The sequence below is a fragment of the Nerophis lumbriciformis genome, linkage group LG10 (genome assembly GCF_033978685.3).
Source record: "Nerophis lumbriciformis linkage group LG10, RoL_Nlum_v2.1, whole genome shotgun sequence".
Lineage (NCBI taxonomy): Eukaryota > Metazoa > Chordata > Actinopteri > Syngnathiformes > Syngnathidae > Nerophis > Nerophis lumbriciformis.
Window position 1 is genome coordinate 5,401,878 of NC_084557.2, and position 27,486 is coordinate 5,429,363.

The 27,486-nt window shown below is 37.0% G+C and overlaps 1 protein-coding gene across 5 annotated transcripts in view; it reads right to left on the minus strand.

Moving 5' to 3' along the window:
- The window catches only part of tpm1 (tropomyosin 1 (alpha)), a 69,455-nt gene that overhangs the window by 25,810 nt on the left and 16,159 nt on the right, over positions 1-27,486 (minus strand). For 2 of the 5 annotated variants that reach the window (XM_072913900.1, XM_061970382.2), the window contains 3 exons: positions 6,586-6,719; positions 6,389-6,506; positions 1,542-1,612 (listed from right to left, as the gene is read on the minus strand). In XM_072913900.1, coding sequence (XP_072770001.1) covers positions 1,542-1,612; positions 6,389-6,506; positions 6,586-6,719 — 323 coding nt within the window. Of the gene's footprint in view, positions 1-1,351; positions 1,428-1,541; positions 1,613-6,388; positions 6,507-6,585; positions 6,720-17,087; positions 17,284-27,486 lie in introns of those variants that run through there. The other 3 variants (XM_061970385.2, XM_061970383.2, XM_061970384.2) reach the window with 3 other exon arrangements.

Here is a 27,486-nt window from a genome sequence, read left to right on the forward strand (position 1 = left end):
TATAAATAATTATTATAGCAAAATAATATACATGTCAATTATAAAAAATATATGTATAATATTTAAATAATTTGTATAATTGATATAATTTGTTGTAAATTAAAAACATTTTCTAATTGTATATTTAATGGAAAAACTGTTTAGTAGTACCTAAAATATAAAAAAATATTTAATAAAAGTGCTAACAATCTAATTATTTTACAAAGAGTTTTAAAAATATATTAGAAGATTTCAACTGGTCTTTGAGTAAGGCTTAAAAACTACAAGAATGTTGCGAATATTGCTGTCAACTTAAGTCTTTATTCATCTGAATTATTTCCTATGAAAATATACAAGGTGTAAAACACTTTTTAAAGTGGTTCTATCATCTAAAAATGTACCAAAAATATTTCATTAACCCGCTTTAACTCTTTCTAAATTATTCGCAAAAGTCGTCTTCAAAACTACAAAAAACTTCATTTAAAAATACTATAACTGTGAACCGCTAAACATGTACTTACACACAGAACATTTATTTGTATTATTTTCTCTAACAATACATAGTGTGGAAATCTCTTTATAGCATTTACTGTCATCTAAAAAGTATTTAAAATATTTAATTGACTAACCTTTTTTTTTTTTTTGCACAATTAGGGTTCAAAACTACAACAATTATTAAACTATTAAACCACGTGTGTCGAACTCGAGGCCGTTTTTAATCTGTCCCGCTGAAGACTGCAAATAACAAGTGTCAATAAAGTTTTTAATGTTTTTTCCTAAATGTAATCCTTCTTTCCATTTTGACAGAAAATAATTGTATTTACTGCATGAAATTGCATAGCTTCGGAACTCTAATATTGTCTGATTACGCGACGAATATTATATCTTTTATTACGAATTTTGTGTAAAAATAAAAATAAATACTTACCGGTAAATATCGGTTTAAACACAAGTTATCCATCAACTCAATAATCAAATGCGTAGGCAAAAGTGCAATATCAAGAGGCAATTATAATAATGATATATATTAATATATAGTCACTGTTATAATATAATACTGTAACCCTTAATCAAAGCAACAAAGCTCTTTTTCTAATCGATGTAATTGTTGCATCCATCCATCCATTTCCTACCGCTTGTCCCGTCCAAAAACATGTAGTTGTTGCAGCCCTACTATATATGATGTCATATTTGTCATGTCCAGTTCTAACATACCCATTCAACCAATAAAAATTTACTTTTAACTGAACAGTTGACAAAAAAAGGAGAGTGCTCACAGCAAGCCAAGCGGAAGTTTCCTTTATTTGGCCTGGATGAAAGCGAGAGGAGTGACTCACGTGAAGAAAGGAGTGAATTAGCGTTGACTTAGTACCTGCTGGACCGAGGCAATTTGTGATTTTGCGCTTTGCTCCACAACTCTTAGCTCATCGTCCATCCTTCGATACGCACTGTGCGTTGGCCGTTGTTTGCAAGCCAGGCAGGAGAGACGTCAATTGAGGCATAGTGTTGTGTTTTTTTGCATGCAGTGAGTGCAGGTATTTATCCACGTGGTGAGATCTTACCCTTCTGACAACTCAGCACGCTCCTCCGTACGCTCCAGATCTCCCTCAATGATGACCAGCTTACGGGCCACCTTCAAGTGCAGCACAGGACATGACATGTCACCCAATCATCTCACCTTGCAGTATTATTACTTGTATTAGTACTACCATGAATGTAGTAATATTACTTGTATTAGTACGAGCATGAATGTAGTATTATTACTTGTATTAGTACTAGCATGAATGTAGTATTATTACTTGTATTAGTACTAGCATGAATGTAGTATTATTACTTGTATTAGTACGAGCATGAATGTAGTATTATTACTTGTATTAGTACTAGCATGAATGTAGTATTATTACTTGTATTAGTACGAGCATGAATGTAGTATTATTACTTGTATTAGTACGAGCATGAATGTAGTATTATTACTTGTATTAGTACGAGCATGAATGTAGTATTATTACTTGTATTAGTACGAGCATGAATGTAGTATTATTACTTGTATTAGTGTAAGCATGAATGTAGTATTATTACTTGTATAAGTACGAGCATGAATGTAGTATTATTACTTGTATTAGTACTAGCATTAATGTAGTATTATTACTTGTATTAGTACGAGCATGAATGGAGTAATATTACTTGTATTAGTACTAGCACGAATGAAGTTTTATTAATTATATTAGTACGAGCACAAATGTAGTATTACTTGTATTAGTACGAGCATGAATGTAGTATTATTACTTGTATCAGTACTAGCAGGACTGTAGTAATATTACTTGTATTAGTACGAACATGAATGTAGTATTATTACTTGTATTAGTACTAGCATGAATGTAGTATTATTACTTGTATTAGTACTAGCATGAATGTAGTATTATTACTTGTATTAGTGTGAGCATGAATGTAGTATTATTACTTGTATTAGAACTAGCATGAATGTAGTATTATTACTTGTATTAGTACGAGCATGAATGTAGTATTATTACTTGTATCAGTACTAGCATGACTGTAGTAATATTACTTGTATTACTAGCATGAATGTAGTATTATTACTTGTATTAGAACTAGCACAAATGTAGTATTATTACTTGTATTAGTGTAAGCATGAATGTAGTATTATTACTTGCATTAGTACGAGCATGAATGTAGTATTATTACTTGTATTAGTGTAAGCATGAATGTAGTATTATTACTTGTGTTAGTACGAGCATGAATGTAGTATTATTACTTGTATTAGTACGAGCATGAATGTAGTATTATTACTTGTATTAGTGTAAGCATGAATGTAGTATTATTACTTGTATTAGTACGAGCATGACTGTAGCATTATTACTTGTATTAGTACGAGCATGAATGGAGTTTACAACTCAGCAGAGGCCCAACCGGTTCAGTGCCTAAACAGGAAATAGTGGGTTTGTGAAGCGCTGCATGCCGCACATTCTGCTGCAAGGTGAGTTGTGTGTGCTTCACCAGGTTAGCAACATTTTTATGCTCAGGAATCTGCAAAGTTTCTACTTATTTGTGCATTCACATGTCGAGTAGTTGTGAGCCCCAGGTGACACTGCCTTTCTATTCCACCAATCCATTTTTAATCTTCTCATTTAATTCTTATTCAAGGTGCACTTTTTACAATTATTTGTTGTAATATATTGTATGAAATAAAGTATTTATTATTGTTGGTATTCTAATCTATATTTTTAGGAATCTTGTTGGAATATTACATAATATTTACAATAAATTATAACAGTTATTTAAATAATATACACATATTATGATTAATATTTATATATATTGTCATATATATAGTATTGTATATACACACACATACTTATACATACATATATATATATATATATATATATATATATATGTGTATATATATATATGTATATATATATATATATATATATACATACATGCATACATAAACATATACATACACATATACACACATATATATATACATACATATATACACACATATATACATACATATATATAAAAATGTACATACATACATTGATACATTATATCAATTATGCAAATTATTTAAATGATTACATATATATGAAATTAAGTATTTATTATTGTTGGTATTCGGGGGTGGATGAGATCCGCCCGGAGTTCCTTAAGGCTCTGGATGTTGTGGGGCTGTCTTGGTTGACAAGACTCTGCAACATCGCGTGGACATCGGGGGCGGTACCTCTGGATTGGCAGACCGGGGTGGTGGTTCCTCTCTTTAAGAAGGGGGACCGGAGGGTGTGTTCCAACTATCGTGGGATCACACTCCTCAGCCTTCCCGGTAAGGTCTATTCAGGTGTACTGGAGAGGAGGCTACGCCGGATAGTCGAACCTCGGATTCAGGAGGAACAGTGTGGTTTTCGTCCTGGTCGTGGAACTGTGGACCAGCTCTATACTCTCGGCAGGGTCCTTGAGGGTGCATGGGAGTTTGCCCAACCAGTCTACATGTGCTTTGTGGACTTGGAGAAGGCATTCGACCGTGTACCCCGGGAAGTCCTGTGGGGAGTGCTCAGAGAGTATGGGGTAACGGACTGTCTTATTGTGGCAGTTCGCTCCCTGTATGATCAGTGTCAGAGCTTGGTCCGCATTGCCGGCAGTAAGTCGGACACGTTTCCAGTGAGGGTTGGACTCCGCCAAGGCTGCCCTTTGTCACCGATTCTGTTCATAACCTTTATGGACAGAATTTCTAGACGCAGTCAAGGCGTTGAGGGGATCTGGTTTGGTGGCTGCAGGATTAGGTCACTGCTATTTGCAGATGATGTGGTCCTGATGGCTTCCTCCGGGCAAGATCTTCAGCTCTCACTGGATCGGTTCGCAGCCGAGTGTGAAGCAACTGGGATGGGAATCAGCACCTCCAAGTCCGAGTCCATGGTTCTCTCCCGGAAAAGGGTGGAGTGCCATCTCCGGGTTGGGGAGGAGATCTTGCCCCAAGTGGAGGAGTTCAAGTACCTCGGAGTCTTGTTCACGAGTGAGGGAAGAGTGGATCGTGAGATCGACAGGCGGATCGGTGCGGCGTCTTCAGTAATGCGGACACTGTATCGATCCGTTGTGGTGAAGAAGGAGCTGAGCCGGAAAGCAAAGCTCTCGATTTACCGGTCGATCTACGTTCCCATCCTCACCTATGGTCATGAGCTTTGGGTCATGACCGAAAGGACAAGATCACGGGTACAAGCGGCCGAAATGAGTTTCCTCCGCCGAGTGGCGGGGCTCTCCCTTAGAGATAGGGTGAGAAGCTCTGTCATTCGGGGGGAGCTCAAAGTAAAGCCGCTGCTCCTCCACATCGAGAGGAGCCAGATGAGGTGGTTCGGGCATCTGGTCAGGATGCCACCCGAACGCCTCCCTAGGAAGGTGTTTCGGGCACGTCCGACCGGTAGGAGGCCACGGGGAAGACCCAGGACACGCTGGGAAGACTATCTCTCCCGGCTGGCCTGGGAACGCCTCGGGATCCCCCGGGAGGAGCTGGACGAAGTGGCTGGGGAGAGGGAAGTCTGGGCTTCCCTGCTTAAGCTGCTGCCCCCGCGACCCGACCTCGGATAAGCGGAAGAAGATGGATGGATGGATGGTATTCTAATCTATATTTTTAGGAATCTTGTTGGAATATTACATAATATTTGTAATAAATTATAACAGTTATTTAAATAATATACACATATGATTAATATTTATATATATATATACACATACATACATAAACATACACATATACACACACACATATATATATATATATATATATATATATATATATATATACATACATATATACACACACATATATACATACATATATATAAAAATGTACATACATACATTGATACATTATATCAATTTTGCAAATGAATTAAATGATTACACACATATATATATATATATGTGTGTGTGTGTGTGTGTGTGTATATATATATATATATATATATATATATATATATATATATCACTTAAATCATTTGCATAATTGATATAATGTATTGCAAATTAAAATAAATGTTTTAATTGTATTTTTAATGGAGAAACTGTTTAGTAGTACCTAAAAATTTATATAAAAATACTTAATAAAATTGGTAACAATCAAATTATTTATATAGATTTTAAAAAATACATTAGAGCATTTCATCTGGTCATATAAGAAAGCTTAAACATTACAAAAATACTTTATTTAAAAAAGAAAACTATTACTGACTACAATTATTTCAGGAATATACCGAGTGGAAAACACCTTTTACGCGTTTTTTATTATCTAAAAACCATCAAACTTTATTCATTCCTAATTGTTTCGCAAAAGTAAGCTTCAAAACTACAAAAAACTATTTAAGAAGAAATATTACAGTCAACTGCAAGTAGTCTTTTTATTTATTTGTATGATTTTCTATAAATATCCATCCATCCATCCATTTTTACTGCTTGTCTCTTTTGGGGTCGCGGGGGGTGCTGAAGCCTATCTCAGCATTGTGTGGAAAAACGTCATTAAAACCTTTGCCACACTAGACTTTTTATTTGAACTGTCTATGAAAATAGAATGTGGAAAGCACTTTTTAAAGCATTTACTGTAATCCAAAATGTATTCATTTCTTATTTTTTTGCAAAACACTAAAAAAAATGTTTTTATTTAAAAAACAACTATTACTTACAACTGCTAACCATTGACTTACGGTCTTTTAATTTAAGTATTTAATTGTCTATAAAAATATAGCACGGGGAACACTTTTTAAAGCATTTACTACCATTTACAAATGATCCAAAACATTTCATTAACCAACCATGAATTTTTTCTTATTTTTTTGGACACCTTCAGGCTTCTTAACTATAAGTTTTGCATGCTACCAATCAGTGAAGTAAAACTCGCCTCCTCGTATTTGCGGTCAGCCTCCTCTGCAATATGCTTGGCCTCCTTCAGCTGGATCTCCTGGATCTCCATCTTCTCCTCGTCCTTCATGGCCCTGTTCTCAATGACCTTCATGCCTCTGCCAAGACACGAGCAAAGCAGGTCAACAAAACACCTGGAAGAATCAAAACAGCACAACTTCTTGTCGAGCGACCCACCTCTCGCTCTCATCGGCTGCTTTCTCGGCTTCCTCCAGCTTGGTCAGGGCGGTTGCCAGACGCTCCTGAGCACGGTCCAGCTCCTCCTCCACCAGCTGGATGCGTCTGTTGAGGGAAGCGACGTCACCCTCGGCCTGGGAAGAGAATTCCAAAAAGTCTCATATAAAATGATCTCTACGTTCAGTGAGACTCATTGAGAAGATAAAGAAAAAAAAATTATTGGAAAAATTGCAAACCTAATTTCAGCGGTGCAATATAATACATTTTACAAAGTATATTCTACAAGCTTGTTGTCCTAAATTAAGCATTTCCAAGCTTGAAAGTGGCTAAATGACCTAAAAATGTCAATAGTCCAGTAGTATTAGCCACTAGAGGGGACCACACCAATTACATCGCGCTGTTCGGTATCTTGGCCCCTGATTGGCTCAGCTGCAGGCAGCATTATTATGTTGGCTAAGCCAGTGATTTTCAACCTTTTTTTGAGCCAAGGCACATTTTTTGCGTTGAAAAAATCTGGAGGCAAACCACCAACAGAAATCATTAAAAAACGAAACTCAGTTGACAGTAATTGTTGGATATGACTTTAAATCATCAATATAGCTCTTGTCTCAAAGTAGGTGTACTGTCACCACCTGTCACATCACACCCTGACTTATTTTGACTTTTTTGATGTTTTCCTGGGTGTAGTGTTTAGTTCTTGTCTTGCTCTCCTATTTTGGTGGCTTTTTCTCTTATTTTGGTATTTTCCTGTAGCAGTTTCATGTCTTCCTTTGAGCAATATTTCCTGCATCTACTTTGTTTTAGCAATCAAGAATATTTCAGTTGTTTTTATCCTTCTTTGTGGGGACATTGTCGACTGTCATGTCATGTTCGAACGTACATTGTCTTTGCTCCACAGTAAGTCTTTGCTGTCGTCCAGCATTCTGTTTTTGTTTACCTAGTAGCCAGTTCAGTTTTAGTTTCGTTCTGCATAGCCTTCCCTAAGCCTCAATGCCTTTTCTTTGGGGCACTCACCTTTTGTTTATTTTTGGTTTAAGCATTAGACATCTTTTTACCTTCACTCTGCCTCCCGCTGTTTCCGACATCTACAAAGCAATTAGCTACCGGCTGCCACCTACTGATATGGAAGAGTATTACACGGTTACTCTGCCCAGCTCGAGACAGCACCAACACTCAACAACACCACATAATTTGCAGACTATAATTACTGGTTTGCAAAAAATCTTTTTAACCCAAATAGGTGAAATTACATAATCTCCCACGGCACACCAGACTGTATCACAGTGGTTGAAAAACACTGGGCTAAGCCAAACCTGGTCAAAATACGGCCCGTGGGCCACATGCGGTCCATTAAGATATTCAATCCGGCCCGCCGGACGTTCTACATAATTTTTTTTAGACCTTTAACATCAAAACTATCCCCGCCATTATGATGTGCAGTGCTGTTTTTAAATGACCGTAAGTCTTGAACTATAGAAAGTATTTTAATGGTTGAAATCTGCACTTTTGGGTGTTATAGGAGTTATTACGGTAATCTAGGTCACAGCAGCTCAGACCAGCAACAAAGCAGAGCGGGCAGGGTTTGTTTTCAGAGTAGTCAGTTCCAAACGCGTTTTTCAGAAACAGATGCGGAAGAACATTTTTACAACAAAGTTCTGCATACAAGTGATAATATATCATATTGTAGGTGTTTATTACACTTTGCATTCCTATTTTGCTGTTTTTTTTTTACATTTTTGTTGTGTTTTGCTTGATTGTAAAAGACACAACTATGGAGGAGCTGGTCTGAGAAGTAAAATATGTTCATATGTTGTTAATATTCAGTGTTTTATTGCTCATAGTTAATATTGCAAATCCCACTTTCTTTATTTTAACCTCTTAAGGCCCAAGCTGTTTGTTTACATGCTTTTTTGTATTTCTCTTTGCTATTTGGGCTTATTGGACCCTAATTAGAATAAAAACTAAGAATCATCTTTTGATATGATGTACTTAGTCCATAAGTACACAAATGTGTACTTCATGTTTAGTGACATGCTAATTCTTATTTTTACACCTTTTTCCCTCCAAATTCCATTGTATGTTATACTCTTCTGACACCACCAGTTGGCAGTACAAGTGTCCACATAAGCGGCCATAAGACCCCAATTCAGTAGTGTACACAATTTTGGAAATAAGAGCTAAAAGGTGCTGTCCACGCATGTGGCCACTAAGCCTTTAGAGGTGTACATTTTGGGTGTGCCATTCAGTAAAAAACTGTAAAATTCCATTCCGTTGTTGTGAGGTGGTCTGTTATAACTTTTCTAGAACTCTTTTAGACATTGTGACTTTTGGTATTAGTGTTCCTGAAAAAAAGGGAGCCAAACACACATACTGCACGGCAGATTTTTACAGCTAAATGTGTATATATCATTTATACACACATACACATTGGCCCCCCCGACACATTTTTTCTCTCAAAGTGGCCCCCGAGTCAAAATATTTGCCCAGCTCTGGGCTAAGCGGTGTTATTTCATGTCCTATGTTGAAAAACGTATTTAGAAGGCCATAAACTGTTTTTTTATGCTTGAGCTATGAACATATTTGAATGATTCACCGGAAACGATTAACGGCGATAAACGGTTACATTCTCCGAGGTGTGAGCTATGGGCAAATACTTGTCCACTTCCTGAGTTGGTTCTGCTTTTTGACATGCAACTTGGGCCCAAAAATTAGGGCAACATTTTGTTGATCACTTTGACAGGCAGCAAGGGTACAAAAGCGGTCTTTGTAAGGCACACCTGGGCAAATTAAGGCCCGGGGGCCACATGCGGCCCTTTAAGCTTTTCAATCTGGCCCGCCGGACATTCCCAAATCATATTTTTTTAGATCTTTAAAGGGGACCATTATCACCACACCTATGTAAGCGTCAATATATACCTTGATGTTGCAGAAAAAAGACCATTAGAGATGCGCGGATAGGCAATTATTTCATCCGCAACCGCATCAGAAAGTCGTCAACCATCCGCAATCCACCCGATCTAACATTTGATCAGAACCGCATCCGCCCGCCATCCGCCCGCACCCGCCCGTTGTTATATATCTAATATAGACGATGCAAGGCATTAGTGAGGTTATAAAGCTTTTGCCTGTTAAAGAAAGGAGACTGATCCAATGCAGCACAGACATTCGCGTGCCACGCTGTCACGACCCAGACGCACACCAGTGCGCAATCATATGGGAGCCGCGCTGAGCACACCTCCAAGCGCGTCTCGCTGCCGGCGACGGCCGGGTATATGGGCCCAACGCTCCAGCGCCATCCATTTTCAGGGCTAGTTGATTCGGCAGGTGGGTTGTTACACACTCCTTAGCGGGTTCCGACTTCCATGGCCACCGTCCTAGCTGCTGTCTATATCAACCAGGGTGAGCCCCACCCCTTTCGTGAGCGCACTGCGCGCGGAGTGACCCCTGTTACGCGCCCCCGGCAACAGGGGTGGCGGGCAGGTAAGCTGCGCGGGCGGATCGTGCGGAGTGACCCCTGTTACGAGCCCCCGGCCACGGGGGTGGCGGGCAGGTAAGCTGCTTACCTGCTGCGCGTGACGCCGGCCGCGGCGAAGGCGGACGAGGCGGGATGTCGGTGCGGTGGTGACCCTGGACGTGCGTCGGGCCCTACTCGCGGATCGCCTCAGCTACGGCTCCCGGTGGGGCCCTCTCGGGGGAAGGGGCCTCGGTCCCGGACCCCGGCGAGGCGTCCCTTCTCCGCTCAGTAAAAGTGTCCATCTCTTTTTTTTTCTTTCTTCTGTTGTGGCATATGCAGCAGGTGCCTGCTCGTTTTTCGTATGTGGGTAACAACATTTAACTATGTATATATATTTCCGAATTGGTTTAACTGCCACCCGCCTGAATCTATTTAAAATCAAATGTTTTTTTATTTCAACCACCCGACCCGACCCGACCCGCGGATAAAATCTAATTTTTTAAAATTTCATCCGCCCGATCCGCGGATAATCCGCGGACTCCGCGGTTGTGCCCGCAAACCGCGCATCTCTAAAGACCATATATTTTTTTAACCGATTTCCGAACTCTAAATGGGTGAATTTTGGCGAATTAAACGCCTTTCTATTATTCGCTCTCGGAGCAATCCGCCTTTTTCTCACTTTCGTCGGTGTGTTGTCGGAGGGTGTAACAACACGAACAGGGACGGATTCAAGTTGCACCAGTGGCCCAAAGATGCGAAAGTGGCAAGAAATTGGACGTTTGTTCCGCACACTTTACCGACGAAAGCTATGCTACGACAGAGATGGCAAGAATGTGTGGATATCCTGCGACACTCAAAGCAGATGCATTTCCAACGATAAAGTCAAAGAAATCTTCCGCCAGACCCCCATTGAATCTGCCGGAGTGTGTGAGCTATTCAGGGACAAAGGACCTCGGTAGCACGGCAAGCAATGGCGGCAGTTTGTTCCCGCAGACGAGCGAGCTAAACCCCCTGTATGTCTTGGCTCACACCGTCCCTTATGCCAGTGGTTCTCAAATGGGGGTACGCGTACCCCTGGGGGTACTTGAAGGTATGCCAAGGGGTACATGAGATTTTTTTTAAATATTCTAAAAATAGCAACAATCCAAAAATCCTTTATAAATATATTTATTGAATAATACTTCGACAAAATATGAATGTAAGTTCATAAACTGAACATCAAATCAAGTTGGCTATTCCATTCATTACCATAAACCCAGAGTTTCCCCATGCCATGATGGTTTGACCCTCACTAAAATGTCTGTCAAAAAGAACTGTGAAAAGAATATTCAGTGTTGACAGCTAGATTTTTTGTGGACATGTTCCATAAATATTGATGTTTAAGATTTATTTTTTTGTGAAGAAATGTTTAGAATTAAGTTCATGAATCCAGATGGATCTCTATTACAATCCCCAAAGAGGGCACTTTAAGTTGATGATTAATTCTATGTGTAGAAATCTGTATTCATAATTGAATCACTTGTTTATTTTTCAACAAGTTTTTAGTTATTTTATATATTTTTTTCCAAATAGTTCAAGAAAGACCACTACAAATGAGCAATATTTTGCACTGTTATACAATTTAATAAATCAGAAACTGATGACATAGTGCTGTATTTTACTTCTTTATCTCTTTTTTTCAACCAAAAATGTTTTGCTCTGATTAGGGGGTAGTACTTGAATTAAAAATTTTTTTCGCAGGGGGTACATCACTGAAAAAAGGTTGAGAACCACTGCCTTATGCCACCGAAGATGATCAAGAGAAGAATATCGACCCTAGCTTCCCTGGCCTGCTGACATCATCTCCAAAACTGGACAGATTAGCTTTCAGGAAAAGAGAGCGGATGAGGGTATGTCTACAGAATATATTAATTTATGAAAAATGTATTCATTACTAGCGGTTTTACGTAAATTATTATACATAAACTGTGTTTACCAATAATTTAGCTTAAAAACATTTATTTTTTTCAATCATTCGAGTACATTCGGGTAGTCTTGTGTAATGCGGTATTTTGTGTCTATTTAGCAGAGGTGTGGACTCGAGTCACATGACTTGGTGTAACTGAGTCTAATGTAACTTTTTTCCTCATAATCTGATCTAACTGACTGCAGCAATAATTAAGTATTTCAGTCTAGCACACTGCATCACCAACACAAATGGTAATAAGGTCTCTTGTTTCTGCTATTGTTTTTACATGTTTACCAGAATTGATCCTGCAAGATGCTGCAGAGACTGAGCAACCTGCGCCTCTTGTTGATGAAGAAGAGCAAGGGGACCTTGGAGAAGGAGAAGGGCTGTTTGCTGCTTACCACAAGAGACAGAAGAAGGATGTTGGGACTACTCCAGCACTACAGCTAAGTCACTACCTTGACATAGCTGAAGGACAGAATGCCCTTTTGTTCTGGGCATTGAACATGAAGACTCTTCCTTCACTGTTCCGAGTGGCCATGAGAGTCTTGGCAGTGCCTGCCTCCAGTGCTCCAGTGGAGCGAGTTTTCAGCCATGGTGGCATCATACTACGCCCCCATCGTGCACAAATGACTGACAGACTCTTGGCTAATTTGGTCTTTTGCAAATGCAATGCAGCATAGGGCCCTGACATATAAAAAGTACAACTTTTTTGTTATGTTCACGTATATGTCATGTTTTTTCAATGTTAACACTTTTGTACAAATAAGTACATTTGCACTTTATTTTTCAATGTGTTTGTTCTGTAAAGGAATTAGTTAATGTTTAAAATGACTGGTTAATTATATTATACTATTATAAAGTGCAATGTCAGCACAATTTTCTTTCCTGCAATTTAAAATGCACTTGTTTTAATAAATAAATACAGCGTTTGAAAAGCATACACAATCTGTGTTAATATATTATTAGTCTGTGGTTAAAAGGACTTGAAAGGACTCGAAACTCAAAATGCAGGACTTGGGACTTGACTTGAGACTTTCCAGTCTTGACTTTGGACTTGACTCGGGGCTTGCCTGTCTTGACTCGGGACTTGACTCGGACTTGAGGGCAAAGACTTGAGACTTACTTGTGACTTGCAAAACAATGACTTGGTCCCACCTCTGCTATTTAGGTATGGTTAACCTGAGTGCTGAAATCGTGGAAAAATATATGTTCTTAGCGCGCCTGAAATGGGCTGTCTGCACTCTCAAAGTGCATGTTGTTGCCAAATGTATTTCATATGCTGTAAACCTAGTTCATAGTTGTTAGTAATTATCTTATCAGACGGTGTTAAGCCGCTGAAACCCGAGTCTGAATCCGAGCTAATGTCGCTATAGCTTGCTGTTCTATCCGACATGTTTGTTTGTATTGGCATCACTGTGTGACATCACAGGAAAATGGACGGGTGTATATAACGATGGTTAAAATCAGGCACTTTGAAGCTTTTTTTAGGGATATTGCGTGATGGGTAAAATTTTGAAAAAAACTTTGAAAAATAAAATAAGCCACTGGGAACTGATTTTTAATGGTTTTAACCCTTCTGAAATTGTGATAATGTTCCCCTTTAAGACAGAAAGTGCAGCTGCCATTATGATGTGCAGTGATGTTTTCTAATGACCGTAAGTCTTCAACTATACTAAGTATTTCAATGCTTGGAATCTGCACTTTTGCATGATATACTAGTTACTATGGTCATCTAATTAGTTACTATGGTCATCTAATTAGTTACTATGGTCATCTTATTAGTTACTATGGTAATGTAAGTCACAGCAGCTCAGACGAGGCACCAAGCAGTGTGGGTGGGGAGCGTTTCCACAGGGGCCAGCCTGAAATGTGGGTGTCAGGGACAGACGCGGAAGGAGATTTTTACAACAAAGTTCTAAAGCTTAGTAATATATCAGATATATCAGATTGTAGGTGGGGTTTTTTATCCTTTGTGTTCATATTTCGCTGTGTTTTTTTTTTTGCGTTTCGCTTGATTGTACAATATGTGGATGGAGAGGGGGTGTGACGTTCATATGTTGTCAATATTCAGTGTTTTATCCTTCATAGTTAACATTGAAAATCACACATTATTTTCATGTACATTCTGGTTGTCTCATGTAGTTCATTCGGTTTTTTCAGGAGGTCTGTCATAACGTTTTTTTAACATTCAATCAGACATTATTGTGAGATTTTATATTAGTGTTGCTAAAAATAGATATACCGGCCCCCAGACACATTTTTTTTCAATAAATTTGGCCCCCCCGAGTCAAAAAAATTGCCCAGGCCTGTTGTAAGGGCACCAAGCCTCATGCATGCACAGTGTTTACCCAGAAGGGGTCTTTTGTAACTTCCATCCATCCATTTTCTACCGCTTGTCCCTTTTGGGGTCGCTGGAGCCTATCTCAGCTGCATTGCACAAAGTTCAGAAGAAGGAAGTTCCAAGACTAGAGGACAGTATAGGTTGAGCTGCAAGTGCACAAAGGAGATAAGGCGATATTTGGACTGAGCCTGACATGACCTCAGACAGTGTAAGCCCTGATTGAAGGATTTACTCTTCTACTGCAAGGAGAGGAAAGCGACCATATAAGGGCATGGCGTAAAAGCTGTCACCTGAAATACAGTTTCAGTTTCCTGGTTGCGATGACTCACAGTAGTAGTAATAATAATAATAGTAAAAGTCACTTGTGCCGCTGCAGAGATGTTTGATCAGGCATCATCAGTGACTTAGATCAGTGTTTTTGAACCTTTTTGGAGCCAAGGCACATTTTTTGCGTTGAAAAAATGCAGAGGCACACCACCAGCAGAAATCATTAAAAAAACGAAACTCAGTTGACAGTAAAAAATAGTCGTCGCAATTGTTGGATATGACTTTAAAGCATAACCCAGCATGCATCACTATAGCTCTTGTCTCAAAGTAGGTGTACTGTCACCACCTGTCACATCACACCCTGACTTATTCGGACTTTTTTTTGCTGTTTTCCTGTATGTAGTGTTTTAGTTCTTGTCTTGCGCTCCTATTTTGGTATTTTTTTCTGTTTTTTTGGTATTTTCCTGTAGCAGTTTCATGTCTTCCTTTGATCGATATTTCCCACATCTACTTTGTTTTAGCAGTCAAGAATATTTCAGTTGTTTTTATCCTTCTTTGTGGAGACATTGTTGATTGTCATGTCATGTTCGGATGTACTTTGTGGACGCCGTCTTTGCTCCACAGTAAGTCTTTGCTGTCGTCCAGCATTCTGTTTTTGTTTACTTTGTAGCCAGTTCAGTTTTAGTTTTGTTCTGCATAGCCTTCCCTAAGCTTCAATGCCTTTTCTTAGGGGCACTCACATTTTGTTTATTTTTGGTTTAAGCACGAGACACCTTTTTACCTGCACACTGCCTCCCGCTGTTTCCGACATCTACAAAGTAGGCTGCCACCTACTGATATACCACCTACTCAGTGGCCTAGTGGTTAGAGTGTCCGTCCTAAGTCTTTGCTGTCGTCCAGCATTCTGTTTTTGTGTACTTTGTAGCCAGTTCAGTTTTAGTTTTGTTCTGCATAGCCTTCCCTAAGCTTCAATGCCTTTTCTTAGGGGCACTCACATTTTGTTTATTTTTGGTTTAAGCATGAGACACCTTTTTACCTGCACACTGCCTCCCGCTGTTTCCGACATCTACAAAGTAGGCTGCCACCTACTGATATACCACCTACTCAGTGGCCTAGTGGTTAGAGTGTCCGTCCTGAGATCGGTAGGTTGGGAGTTCAAATCCCGGCCGAGCCATACCAAAGACTATAAAAATGGGACCCAATACCTCCCTGCTTGGCACTCAGCATCAAGGGTTGGAATTGGGGGTTAAATCACCAAAATGATTCCCGGGCGCGGCCACCGCTGCTGCCCACTGCTCCCCTCACCTCCCAGGGGGTGATCAAGGGTGATGGGTCAAATGCAGAGAATAATTTCGCCACACCTAGTGTGTGTGTGACAATCATTGGTACTTTTACTTTAACTTTAACTTTAACTTTATATGGAAGAGTATTACACGGTTACTCTGCCCAGCTCTAGACAGCACCGACACTCAACAACAACACATCATTTGCAGACTGTAATTACTGGTTTACAAAAAATATTTTTAACCGGCCAGGATCTTCAGCTCTCACTGGATCGGTTCGCAGCAGAAAGTGAAGCGACTAGGATGAGAACCAGAACCTCCAAGTCCGAGTCCATGGTTCTTGCCCGGGAAAGGGTGGAGTGCCATCTCCAAGTTGGGGAGGAGACCCTGCCCCAAGTGGAGGAGTTCAAGTACCTCGGAGTCTTGCTCACGAGTGGGGGAAAAGTGGATCTTCAGTAATGCGGACGCTGTATCGATCCGTTGTGGTGAAGAAGGAGCTGAGCCGGAAGGCAAAGCTCTCAATTTACCGGTCGATCTACGTTCCCATCCTCACCTATGGTCATGAGTTTTGGGTTATGACCGAAAGGACAAGATCACGGGTTCAAGCGGCCCAAATGAGTTTCCTCCGCCGGGTGGTGGGGTTCTCCCTTAGAGATAGGGTGAGAAGCTCTGTCATCTGGAAGGAGCTCAGAGTAAAGCCGCTGCTCCTCCACATGGAGAGGAGCCAGATTAGGTGGTTCGGGCATCTGGTCAGGATGCCACCCGAACGCCTCCCTAGGGAGGTGTTTAGGGCACGTCCGACCAGCAGGAGGCCACGGGGAAGACTACGTCTCCCGGCTGGCCTGGGAACGCCTCGGGATCCCCCCGGGAGGAGCTTGACGAAGTGGCTGGGGAGAGGGAAGTCTGGGCTTCTCTTCTTAGGCTGCTGCCCCCGCGACCCGACCTCGGATAAGCGGAAGAACATGGATGGACGGATGGATTTTTAACCCAAATAGGTGAAATTACACAATCTCCCACGGCACACCAGACTGTATCTCACAGCACACCAGTGTGCCGCGGCACAGTGGTTGAAAAACAGTGATTTAGATAGTCGCAGCAGGTGAAGTTAACGTGCAGCAGCATCCCACATGGCACAGGCCGCCATCTCACCGCGAAAGCAACTTTAAACAACACGACAAAAAGCAGCATTTTTTTTGTTTGTCTTACTTGCTCTCTGGCTTTGCGCTGCTCTCGCAAATCATGTTGGAATCTTTCTGCTCTGTCGTCCGCACAGCCTGCCTGCTCCTTTAAAGAGCGGATTTTGCGTCTGACCGCCTCCACCGCCGAGGCTCCTGCCATTCTTCTACTTCTTATCCTTCTTCTTCTTCTTCTACTTCTTCTTCTTCGTCTTGGAAACCACAAAAAAAAAAAAAAAAAAAACCCCGAAGAAGCTTCCGAGATCATGCAAAGAAGCAGGATGACGTCATCGCGGGCACACTGACGACACCACGCTGTCCAGGAAGTAGTTATTTTTGATAAATCAACGCGTTTATACCGATGAAAGCATCAACATTTTAAAAATAATGTGGCACATGGGGCATTAAAGGAATATAAAGTAGAATTTAAAAAGTGATACCGCGAGAATGAGTCCTAAATGACGTACGCGCGCCCTCAATGTGCAGGAATTACCTCAATGAAGCACAGGGATTAACTAGCCCACAGCTCCCTCTGCTGGCCAAATGTGAGCAGTACACATGTGTCAATAGGGGATTGAGCAAATATGTATAACAAAAAACACTGAAAAAAATGTGAAACCAGTTTACATAAATCTAAAATTGTTTTTGAAAAAACAAAATAAAAATATAGTATTAATGTTTTAAGAATAATATGGGTTCCTAGTTCATGTTGACTAAAAATATAATCGATAAATATGTCCATCCATCCATCCATCCATCTTCTTCCGCTTATCCGAGGTCGGGTCGCGGGGGCAGCAGCCTAAGCAGGGAAGCCCAGACTTCCCTCTCCCCAGCCACTTCGTCCAGCTCCTCCCGGGGGATCCCGAGGCGTTCCCAGGCCAGCCGGAAGACATAGACTTCCCAACGTGTCCTGGGTCTTCCCCGTGGCCTCCTACCGGTCGGACGTGCCCTAAACACCTCCCGAGGGAGGCGATCGGGTGACATCCTGACCAGATGCCCGAACCACCTCATCTGGCTCCTCTCGATGTGGAGGAGCAGCGGCTTTACTTTGAGCTCCCCCCGGATGACAGAGCTTCTCACCCTATCTCTAAGGGAGAGCCCTGCCACCCGGCGGAGGAAACTCATTTCGGCCGCTTGTACCCGTGATCTTGTCCTTTCGGTCATAACCCAAAGCTCATGACCATAGGTGAGGATGGGAACGTAGATCGACCGGTAAATTGAGAGCTTTGCCTTCCGGCTCAGCTCCTTCTTCACCACAACGGATCGATACAGCGTCCGCATTACTGAAGATGCCGCACCGATCCGCCTGTCGATCTCACGATCCACTCTTCCCTCACTCGTGAACAAGACTCCGAGGTACTTGAACTCCTCCACTTGGGGCAGGGTCTCCTCCCCAACCCAAAGATGGCATTCCACCCTTTTCCGGGCGAGAACCATGGACTCGGACTTGGAGGTGCTGATTCTCATCCCAGTCGCTTCACACTCGGCTGCGAACCGATCCAGCGATAGCTGAAGATCCTGGCCAGATGAAGCCATCAGGACCACATCATCTGCAAAAAGCAGAGACCTAATCCTGCAGCCACCAAACCAGATCCCCTCAACGCCTTGACTGCGCCTAGAAATTCTGTCCATAAAAGTTATGAACAGAATCGGTGACAAAGGGCAGCCCTGGCGGAGTCCAACCCTCACTGGAAACGTGTCCGACTTACTGCCGGCAATGCGGACCAAGCTCTGGCACTGATCATACAGGGAGCGGACTGCCACAATCAGACAGTCCATACTCTCTGAGCACTCCCCACAGGACTTCCCGAGGGACACGGTCGAATGCCTTCTCCAAGTCCACAAAACACATGTAGACTGGTTGGGCAAACTCCCATGCACCCTCAAGGACCCTGCCGAGAGTATAGAGCTGGTCCACAGTTCCACGACCAGGACGAAAACCACACTGTTCCTCCTGAATCCGAGGTTCGACTATCCGGCGTAACCTCCTCTCCAGTACACCTGAATAGACCTTACCGGGAAGGCTGAGGAGTGTGATCCCACGATAGTTAGAACACACCCTCCGGTTCCCCTTCTTAAATATGTCCATTCGGAGCAAAAAAAAAAAAAAAAGTTAATTAATTAACCGTCATTAATTTACAAAAATAAATGTGGAAACATTTTGAATTAAAAAAAAATTACAACAATTAACCCTTGCAGAACAATATTAAATACATTATTTTACAGTATAATTTAATGTAAAAATATTAGTCTTTAACAAATTAAAACAGAATTCAATGACATATTTGTTAAAAATGTGCTAGCCACATTTGTAGACATACATTTATATATTTGCATTAATCTGACATATTTAATTAATGTGAAAATGAAATATTTTCTTGAATAAAATCAACAGTGAATGTTTTGTTTTTGTGTTGGTTGGAAAACTAGTCCTAAATGACGTACACGCGCCCTCAATGTTCAGGAACGAACTCAACGAAGCACAGAGATGAACTAGCCACACAGCTCCCTCTGCTGGCCAGATAGGAGTAGTACACATGTGTCAATAGGGGATTTAGCAAATATAAACAAAAAACAATGAAAAATTGTGAAACCAGTTTACATAAATCTAAAAAATAAATAAAAATAATATATATATATATTTAAAATATAGTATTAATATTTTAAGCATAATCTGGGTTCCTATTTGATGTTGACTAAAAATGTAATCGATAAATATATCCATCCGGAGCAAAAACAATATTTTTGGTGACAAGTTAGTGAAAAACTCAAAACGGTCATAAATTTAGAAAAATAAATGAGGAAACATTTTGAATAAAAAAAAACCTAACAACAACTAGCCCTTACAGAACAATATTTTACAGTATAATTACATGTAAAAATATTAGTTTTTTGTTACACATTTGTTAAATATGTGCTAGCCACATTTGTAGACATACATTTATATATATTTTATTAATCTGAAATATTTCATTCATGTGAAAATAAAACAAAATATGTTCTTAAATAAAATCAACATTAAGTATTTAGTTTTTGTATTGGTTGGAACCGTTTACATGTATAGTTATGATTTATTTGTTTCAGTCAGACATGTTTGACAAGCATGTGGTGACATTGGCACATTCCAACATATCTGAATAGGAGTAGAAAAGAGGCAACATTTATATTTAATTCTAGCCCTTCTCCGTGTATTTTACTGAGAGTTAATTAACACCATAATTTTTAAATGTTTACATTAGGGATTAACTAGCCCACAGCTCCCTCTGCTGGCCAGATGTGAGCAGTACACATGTGTCAATAGGAGATTTAGTAAATATTAAAAAAAAAAAAAAAACACTGAAAAAATGTGAAACCAGTTCACATAAATCTAAAATTGTTTTTGAAAAAACACAATCAAAATATAGTATTGATATTTTAAGCACAATATGGATTCCTATTTGATGTTGACTAAAAATGTTATCGATAAATATATCCATCCGCAGGCAAAAAAATTTTTTTGGTGACAAGTTAGTGAAAAACTCAAAACGGTCATTAATTTAAGTAAAATAAATGTGAAAACATTTTGAATAAAGACATTTTTTACAACAACTAACCCTTGCAGAACAATATTATATACATTATTTTACAGTATAATTTAATGTAAACATATTAGTTTTTAACAAATTAAAACAGAATTTAATGACAAATTTGCTAGCCACATTTGTAGACATACATTTATATATTTTTATTCCAACATATCTGAATAGGAGTAGAAAGAGGCAAAGTTTATATTTAATCCTAGCCCTTCTCCGTGTATTTTACTGAGAGTTAATTCACACCATCATTTTTAAATGTTTGCATTAGGGATTAACTAGCCCACAGCTCTCTCTGCTGGCCAGATGTGAGCACTACACATGTGTCAATAGGGGATTTAGCAAATATTTAAAAAAAATAAACACTGAAAAAATGTGAAACGAGTTCACATAAATCTAAAATTGTTTTTGAAAAAACACAATTAAAATATAGTATTGATATTTCAAGCATAATATGGATTCCTATTTGATGTTGACTAAAAATGTTATCGATAAATATATCCATCAGCAGTCAAATTTTTTTTTTTGGTGACAAGTTAGTGAAAAACTCAAAACGGTCATTAATTTCGGTAAAATAAATGTGAAAACATTTTGAATAAAAAAAAAAAAATTACAACAACTAACCCTTGCATAACAATATTATATACATTATTTTACAGCTTAATTTAATGTAAAAATCTTAGTTTTTAACAAATTAAAACAGAATTCAATGACAAATTTGTTAAAAATGTGCTAGCCACATTTGTAGACATACATTTATATATTTTCATTCCAACATATCTGAATAGGAGTAGAAAAAGGTAAAGTTTATATTTAATCCTACCCCTTCTGCGTGTATTTTACTGAGAGTTAATTCACACCATAATTTTGAAATGTTTACATTAGGGATTAACTAGCCCACAGCTCCCTCTGCTGGCCAGATGTGAGCAGTACCATGTGGCAATAGGGGATTTAGCAAATATTTTAAAAAAACAATGAAAAATTGTGAAACCAGTTTACATAAATCTAAAATTGTTTTTGAAAAAACTAAATAAAAATATGGTATTAATATTTTAAGCATAATATGGGTTCAAGCATATTTTTGGTGACAAATTAGTGAAAAACTCAAAACGGTCATTAATTTAGGTAAAATAAATGTGAAAACATTTTGAATTAAAAAAAAAAAAATTACAACAACTAACCCTTGCATAACAATATTATATACATTATTTTACAGTTTAATTTAATGTAAAAATCTTAGTTTTTAACAAATTAAAACAGAATTCAATGACAAATTTGTTAAAAATGTGCTAGCCACATTTGTAGACATACATTTATATATTTTTATTCCAACATATCTGAATAGGAGTAGAAAGAGGCAAAGTTTATATTTAATCCTACCCCTTCTGCGTGTATTTTACTGAGAGTTAATTCACACCATAATTTTTAAATGTTTACATTAGGGATTAACTAGCCCACAGCTCTCTCTGCTGGCCAGATGTGAGCAGTACCATGTGGCAATAGGGGATTTAGCAAATATATAAAAAAAATAAACACTGAAAAAATGTGAAACGAGTTCACATAAATCTAAAATTGTTTTTGAAAAAACACAATCAAAATATAGTATTGATATTCTAAGCACAATATGGGTTCCTATTTGATGTTGACTAAAAATGTTATCGATAAATATATCCATCCGCAGGCAAAAAATTTTTTTTGGTGACAAGTTAGTGAAAAACTCAAAACGGTCATTAATTTAGGTAAAATAAATGTGAAAACATTTTGAATAAAAAAAAAAATTACAACAACTAACCCTTGCATAACAATATTACATACATTATTTTACAGTATAGTTTAATGTAAAAATCCTAGTTTTTAACAAATTAAAACAGAATTCAATGACAAATTTGTTAAAAATGTGCTAGCCACATTTGTAGACATACATTTATATATTTTTATTCCAACATATCTGAATAGGAGTAGAAAGAGGCAAAGTTTATATTTAATCCTACCCCTTCTGCGTGTATTTTACTGAGAGTTAATTCACACCATAATTTTTTAAATGTTTACATTAGGGATTAACTAGCCCACAGCTCCCTCTGCTGGCCAGATGTGAGCACTACACATGTGTCAATAGGGGATTTAGCAAATATTTAAAAAAAATAAACACTGAAAAAATGTGAAACCAGTTCACACAAATCTAAAATTTTTTTTGAAAAAACACAATTAAAATATAGTAGTGATATTTTAAGAACAATATGGGTTCCTATTTGATGTTGACTAAAAATGTTATCGATAAATATGTCCATCCGCAGCAAAAAATTTTTTTGGTGACAAGTTAGTGAAAAACTCAAAAGGGTCATTAATTTAGGTAAAATAAACATTTTGAATAAAAAAAAAAAATTACAACAACAATATTATATACATCATTTTACAGTATAATTTAATGTAAAATCTTAGTTTTTAACAAATTAAAACCGAATTCAATGACAAATTTTTTAAAAATGTGCTAGCCACATTTGTAGACATACATTTATATATTTTCATTCCAACATATCTGAATAGGAGTAGAAAGAGGCAAAGTTTATATTTAATCCTACCCCTTCTGCGTGTATTTTACTGAGAGTTAATTCACACCATCATTTTTAAATGTTTACATTAGGGATTAACTAGCCCACAGCTCCCTCTGCTGGACAGATGTGAGCACTACACATGTGTCAATAGGGGATTTAGCAAATATTAAAAAAAAAATAAACACTGAAAAAATGTGAAACGAGTTCACATAAATCTAAAATTGTTTTTGAAAAAACACAATTAAAATATAGTATTGATATTTCAAGCATAATATGGATTCCTATTTGATGTTGACTAAAAATGTTATCGATAAATATATTCATCCGCAGCCAAATATTTTTTTTTTGGTGACAAGTTAGTGAAAAACTCAAAACGGTCATTAATTTAGGTAAAATAAATGTGAAAACATTTTGAATAAAAAAAAAAAATTACAACAACTAACCCTTGCAGAACAATATTATATACATTATTTTACAGTATAATTTAATGTAAAAATCTTAGTTTTTAACAAATTAAAACAGAATTCAATGACAAATTTGTTAAAAATGTGCTAGCCACATTTGTAGACATACATTTATATATTTTTATTCCAACATATCTGAATAGGAGTAGAAAGAGGCAAAGTTTATATTTAATCCTACCCCTTCTGCGTGTATTTTACTGAGAGTTAATTCACACCATCATTTTTAAATGTTTACATTAGGGATTAACTAGCCCACAGCTCCCTCTGCTGGCCAGATGTGAGCACTACACATGTGTCAATAGGGGATTTAGCAAATATATATAATTAAAAAAAACACTGAAAAAATGTGAGACCAGTTTACATAAATCTAAAATTGTTTTTGAAAAAACAAAATAAAAATATAGTATTAATATTTTAAGCATAATATGGGTTCCTAGTTTATGTTGACTAGAAATGTAATCGATAAATATGTCCATCCGGAGCAAAAAAATAAATAAATGTTGGTGACAAATTAGTGAAAATTAATCAATTAACTGTCATTAATTTACAAAAATAAATGTGGAAACATTTTGAATAAAAAAATTACAACAACTAACCCTTGCAGAACAATATTATATACATTATTTTACAGTTTAATTTAATGTAAAAATCTTAGTTTTTAACAAATTAAAACAGAATTCAATGACAAATTTGTTAAAAATGTGCTAGCCACATTGGTAGACATACATTTATATATTTTTATTCCAACATATCTGAATAGGAGTAGAAAGAGGCAAAGTTTATATTTAATCCTACCCCTTCTGCGTGTATTTTACTGAGAGATAATTCACACCATAATTTTTAAATGTTTGCATTAGGGATTAACTAGCCCACAGTTCCCTCTGCTGGCCAAATGCGAGCACTACACATGTGTCAATAGGGGATTTAGCAAATATTTAAAAAAAATAAACACTGAAAAAATGTGAAACGAGTTCACATAAATCTAAAATTGTTTTTGAAAAAACACAATTAAAATATAGTATTGATATTTCAAGCATAATATGGATTCCTATTTGATGTTGACTAAAAATGTTATCGATAAATATGTCCATCCGCAGCAAAAAAATTTTTTGGTGACAAGTTAGTGAAAAACTCAAAAGGGTCATTAATTTAGGTAAAATAAACATTTTGAATAAAAAAAAAAAATTACAACAACAATATTATATACATTATTTTACAGTATAATTTAATGTAAAATCTTAGTTTTTAACAAATTAAAACCGAATTCAATGACAAATTTTTTAAAAATGTGCTAGCCACATTTGTAGACATACATTTATATATTTTCATTCCAACATATCTGAATAGGAGTAGAAAGAGGCAAAGTTTATATTTAATCCTACCCCTTCTGCGTGTATTTTACTGAGAGTTAATTCACACCATAATTTTTAAATGTTTGCATTAGGGATTAACTAGCCCACAGCTCCCTCTGCTGGACAGATGTGAGCACTACACATGTGTCAATAGGGGATTTAGCAAATATTTAAAAAAAATAAACACTGAAAAAATGTGAAACGAGTTCACATAAATCTAAAATTGTTTTTGAAAAAACACAATTAAAATATAGTATTGATATTTCAAGCATAATATGGATTCCTATTTGATGTTGACTAAAAATGTTATCGATAAATATATCCATCCGCAGCCAAATATTTTTGTTTTGGTGACAAGTTAGTGAAAAACTCAAAACGGTCATTAATTTAGGTAAAATAAATGTGAAAACATTTTTGAATAAAAAAAAAAAATTACAACAACTAACCCTTGCATAACAATATTATATACATTATTTTACAGTTTAATTGAATGTAAAAATCAAAGTTTTTAACAAATTAAAACAGAATTCAATGACAAATTTGTTAAAAATGTGCTAGCCACATTTGTAGACATACATTTATATATTTGTATTCCAACATATCTGAATAGGAGTAGAAAGAGGCAACGTTTATATTTAATCCTACCCCTTCTGCGTGTATTTTACTGAGAGTTAATTCACACCATCATTTTTAAATGTTTACATTAGGGATTAACTAGCCCACAGCTCCCTCTGCTGGCCAGATGTGAGCAGTACCATGTGGCAATAGGGGATTTAGCAAATATTTAAAAAAAATAAACACTGAAAAAATGTGAAACGAGTTCACATAAATCTAAAATTGCTTTTGAAAAAACAAAATTAAAATACAGTATTAATATTATAAGCATAATATGGGTTACTATTTGATGTTGACTAAAAATGTTATCGATAAATATATCCATCCGCAGCAAAAAAAAAATATTTTTGTTGACAAGTTAGTGAAAAACTCAAAACGGTCATTAATTTAGGTAGAATAAATGTGAAAACATTTTGAATTAAAAAAAAAAATTACAACAACTAACCCTTGCAGAACAATATTATATACATTATTTTACAGTATAATTTAATGTAAAAATATTAGTTTTTAACAAATTAAAACAGAATCCAATGACAAATGTCTTAAATATGTGCTAGCCACATTTGTAGACATACATTTATATATTTTTATTCCAACATATTTGATCAAAGTTTATATTTAATCCTACCCCTTCTCCGTGTATTTTACTGAGAGTTAATTAACACCATAACTTTCAAATGTTTACATTAGGGATTAACTAGCCCACAGCTCCCTCTGCTGGCCAGATGTGAGCAGTACACATGTGGCAATAGGGGACTGAGCAAATATATATATATAAAAACACACTGAAAAAATGTGAAACCAGTTTACATAAATCTAAAATTGTTTTTGAAAAAACAAAATAAAAATATAGTATTAACACTTCAAGCATAATATGGGTTCCTCGTTCATTCCATCCGGGGAAAAAAAAATGTTGGTGACAAATTAGTGAAAATTAATGAATTAACTGTCATTAATTTACAAAAATAAATGTGGAAACATTTTGAATAAAAAAAATTACAACAACTAACCCTTGCAGAACAATACTATATACATTATTTTACAGTATAATTTAATGTAAAAGTATTTGTTTTTAACAAATAAAATGTATTTAAATTAGGCATGCAGTTAATAATCCGTTTTTAATCAAAATTAATCAAAATTCAAGTGTGATGCATCGTTAAAAAAAAACATATATATCACTTGACAGCACTTATGCATAATCACCTCTAATTATTGCACGATTGCCTATGCATCTGATTATTGTTTTTTTTATGCACATGTTGGTGGACAACTTGCTTTAAAATTAGTTTATTATTATTTCTTTTGTCAGTGGTCAACAAAATAAACAAACAGTTTTACATAAACAAACAAGTGTGTTTGAGTATTTTAGTGTTCGACTTCAGCCTAAACCCTTTCGGTCTGCAACATTTTCAATTTATGAATGTACAACTGTTTGTTTATGTAAAACTGTTTGTTTATTTTGTTGACCACTGACAAAAGAAAGAATAATAAACTAAAATAATAAACTAAAATCATCAGTAAAAGTGACAAACAGATATTTAAGTAGTTATTGAAATTTTTTTTTTTTTTTTTTTTTTTGCTAATTATGTTATATAGATAATAATACAATATTTGTCATGATCAGATAATAATAAAGTTCTGTCAAAATTGAAATAACAAATGCATTTAGTACAAAAAAAAAATGGACACACATTTTTCCAGACTTGTAAGATGACGTAACGGGCCAAATCTGGCCCCCAGGCCTTGAGTTTGACACTAATGATATAAAAGATCCATTTTTAAAAAGCCCCAAATTATCTATAACATCTGGGAGTAGAAAAGTTATGTACAATCATATTGTATTTTTACTATTATTATTATTTTACATGTTTA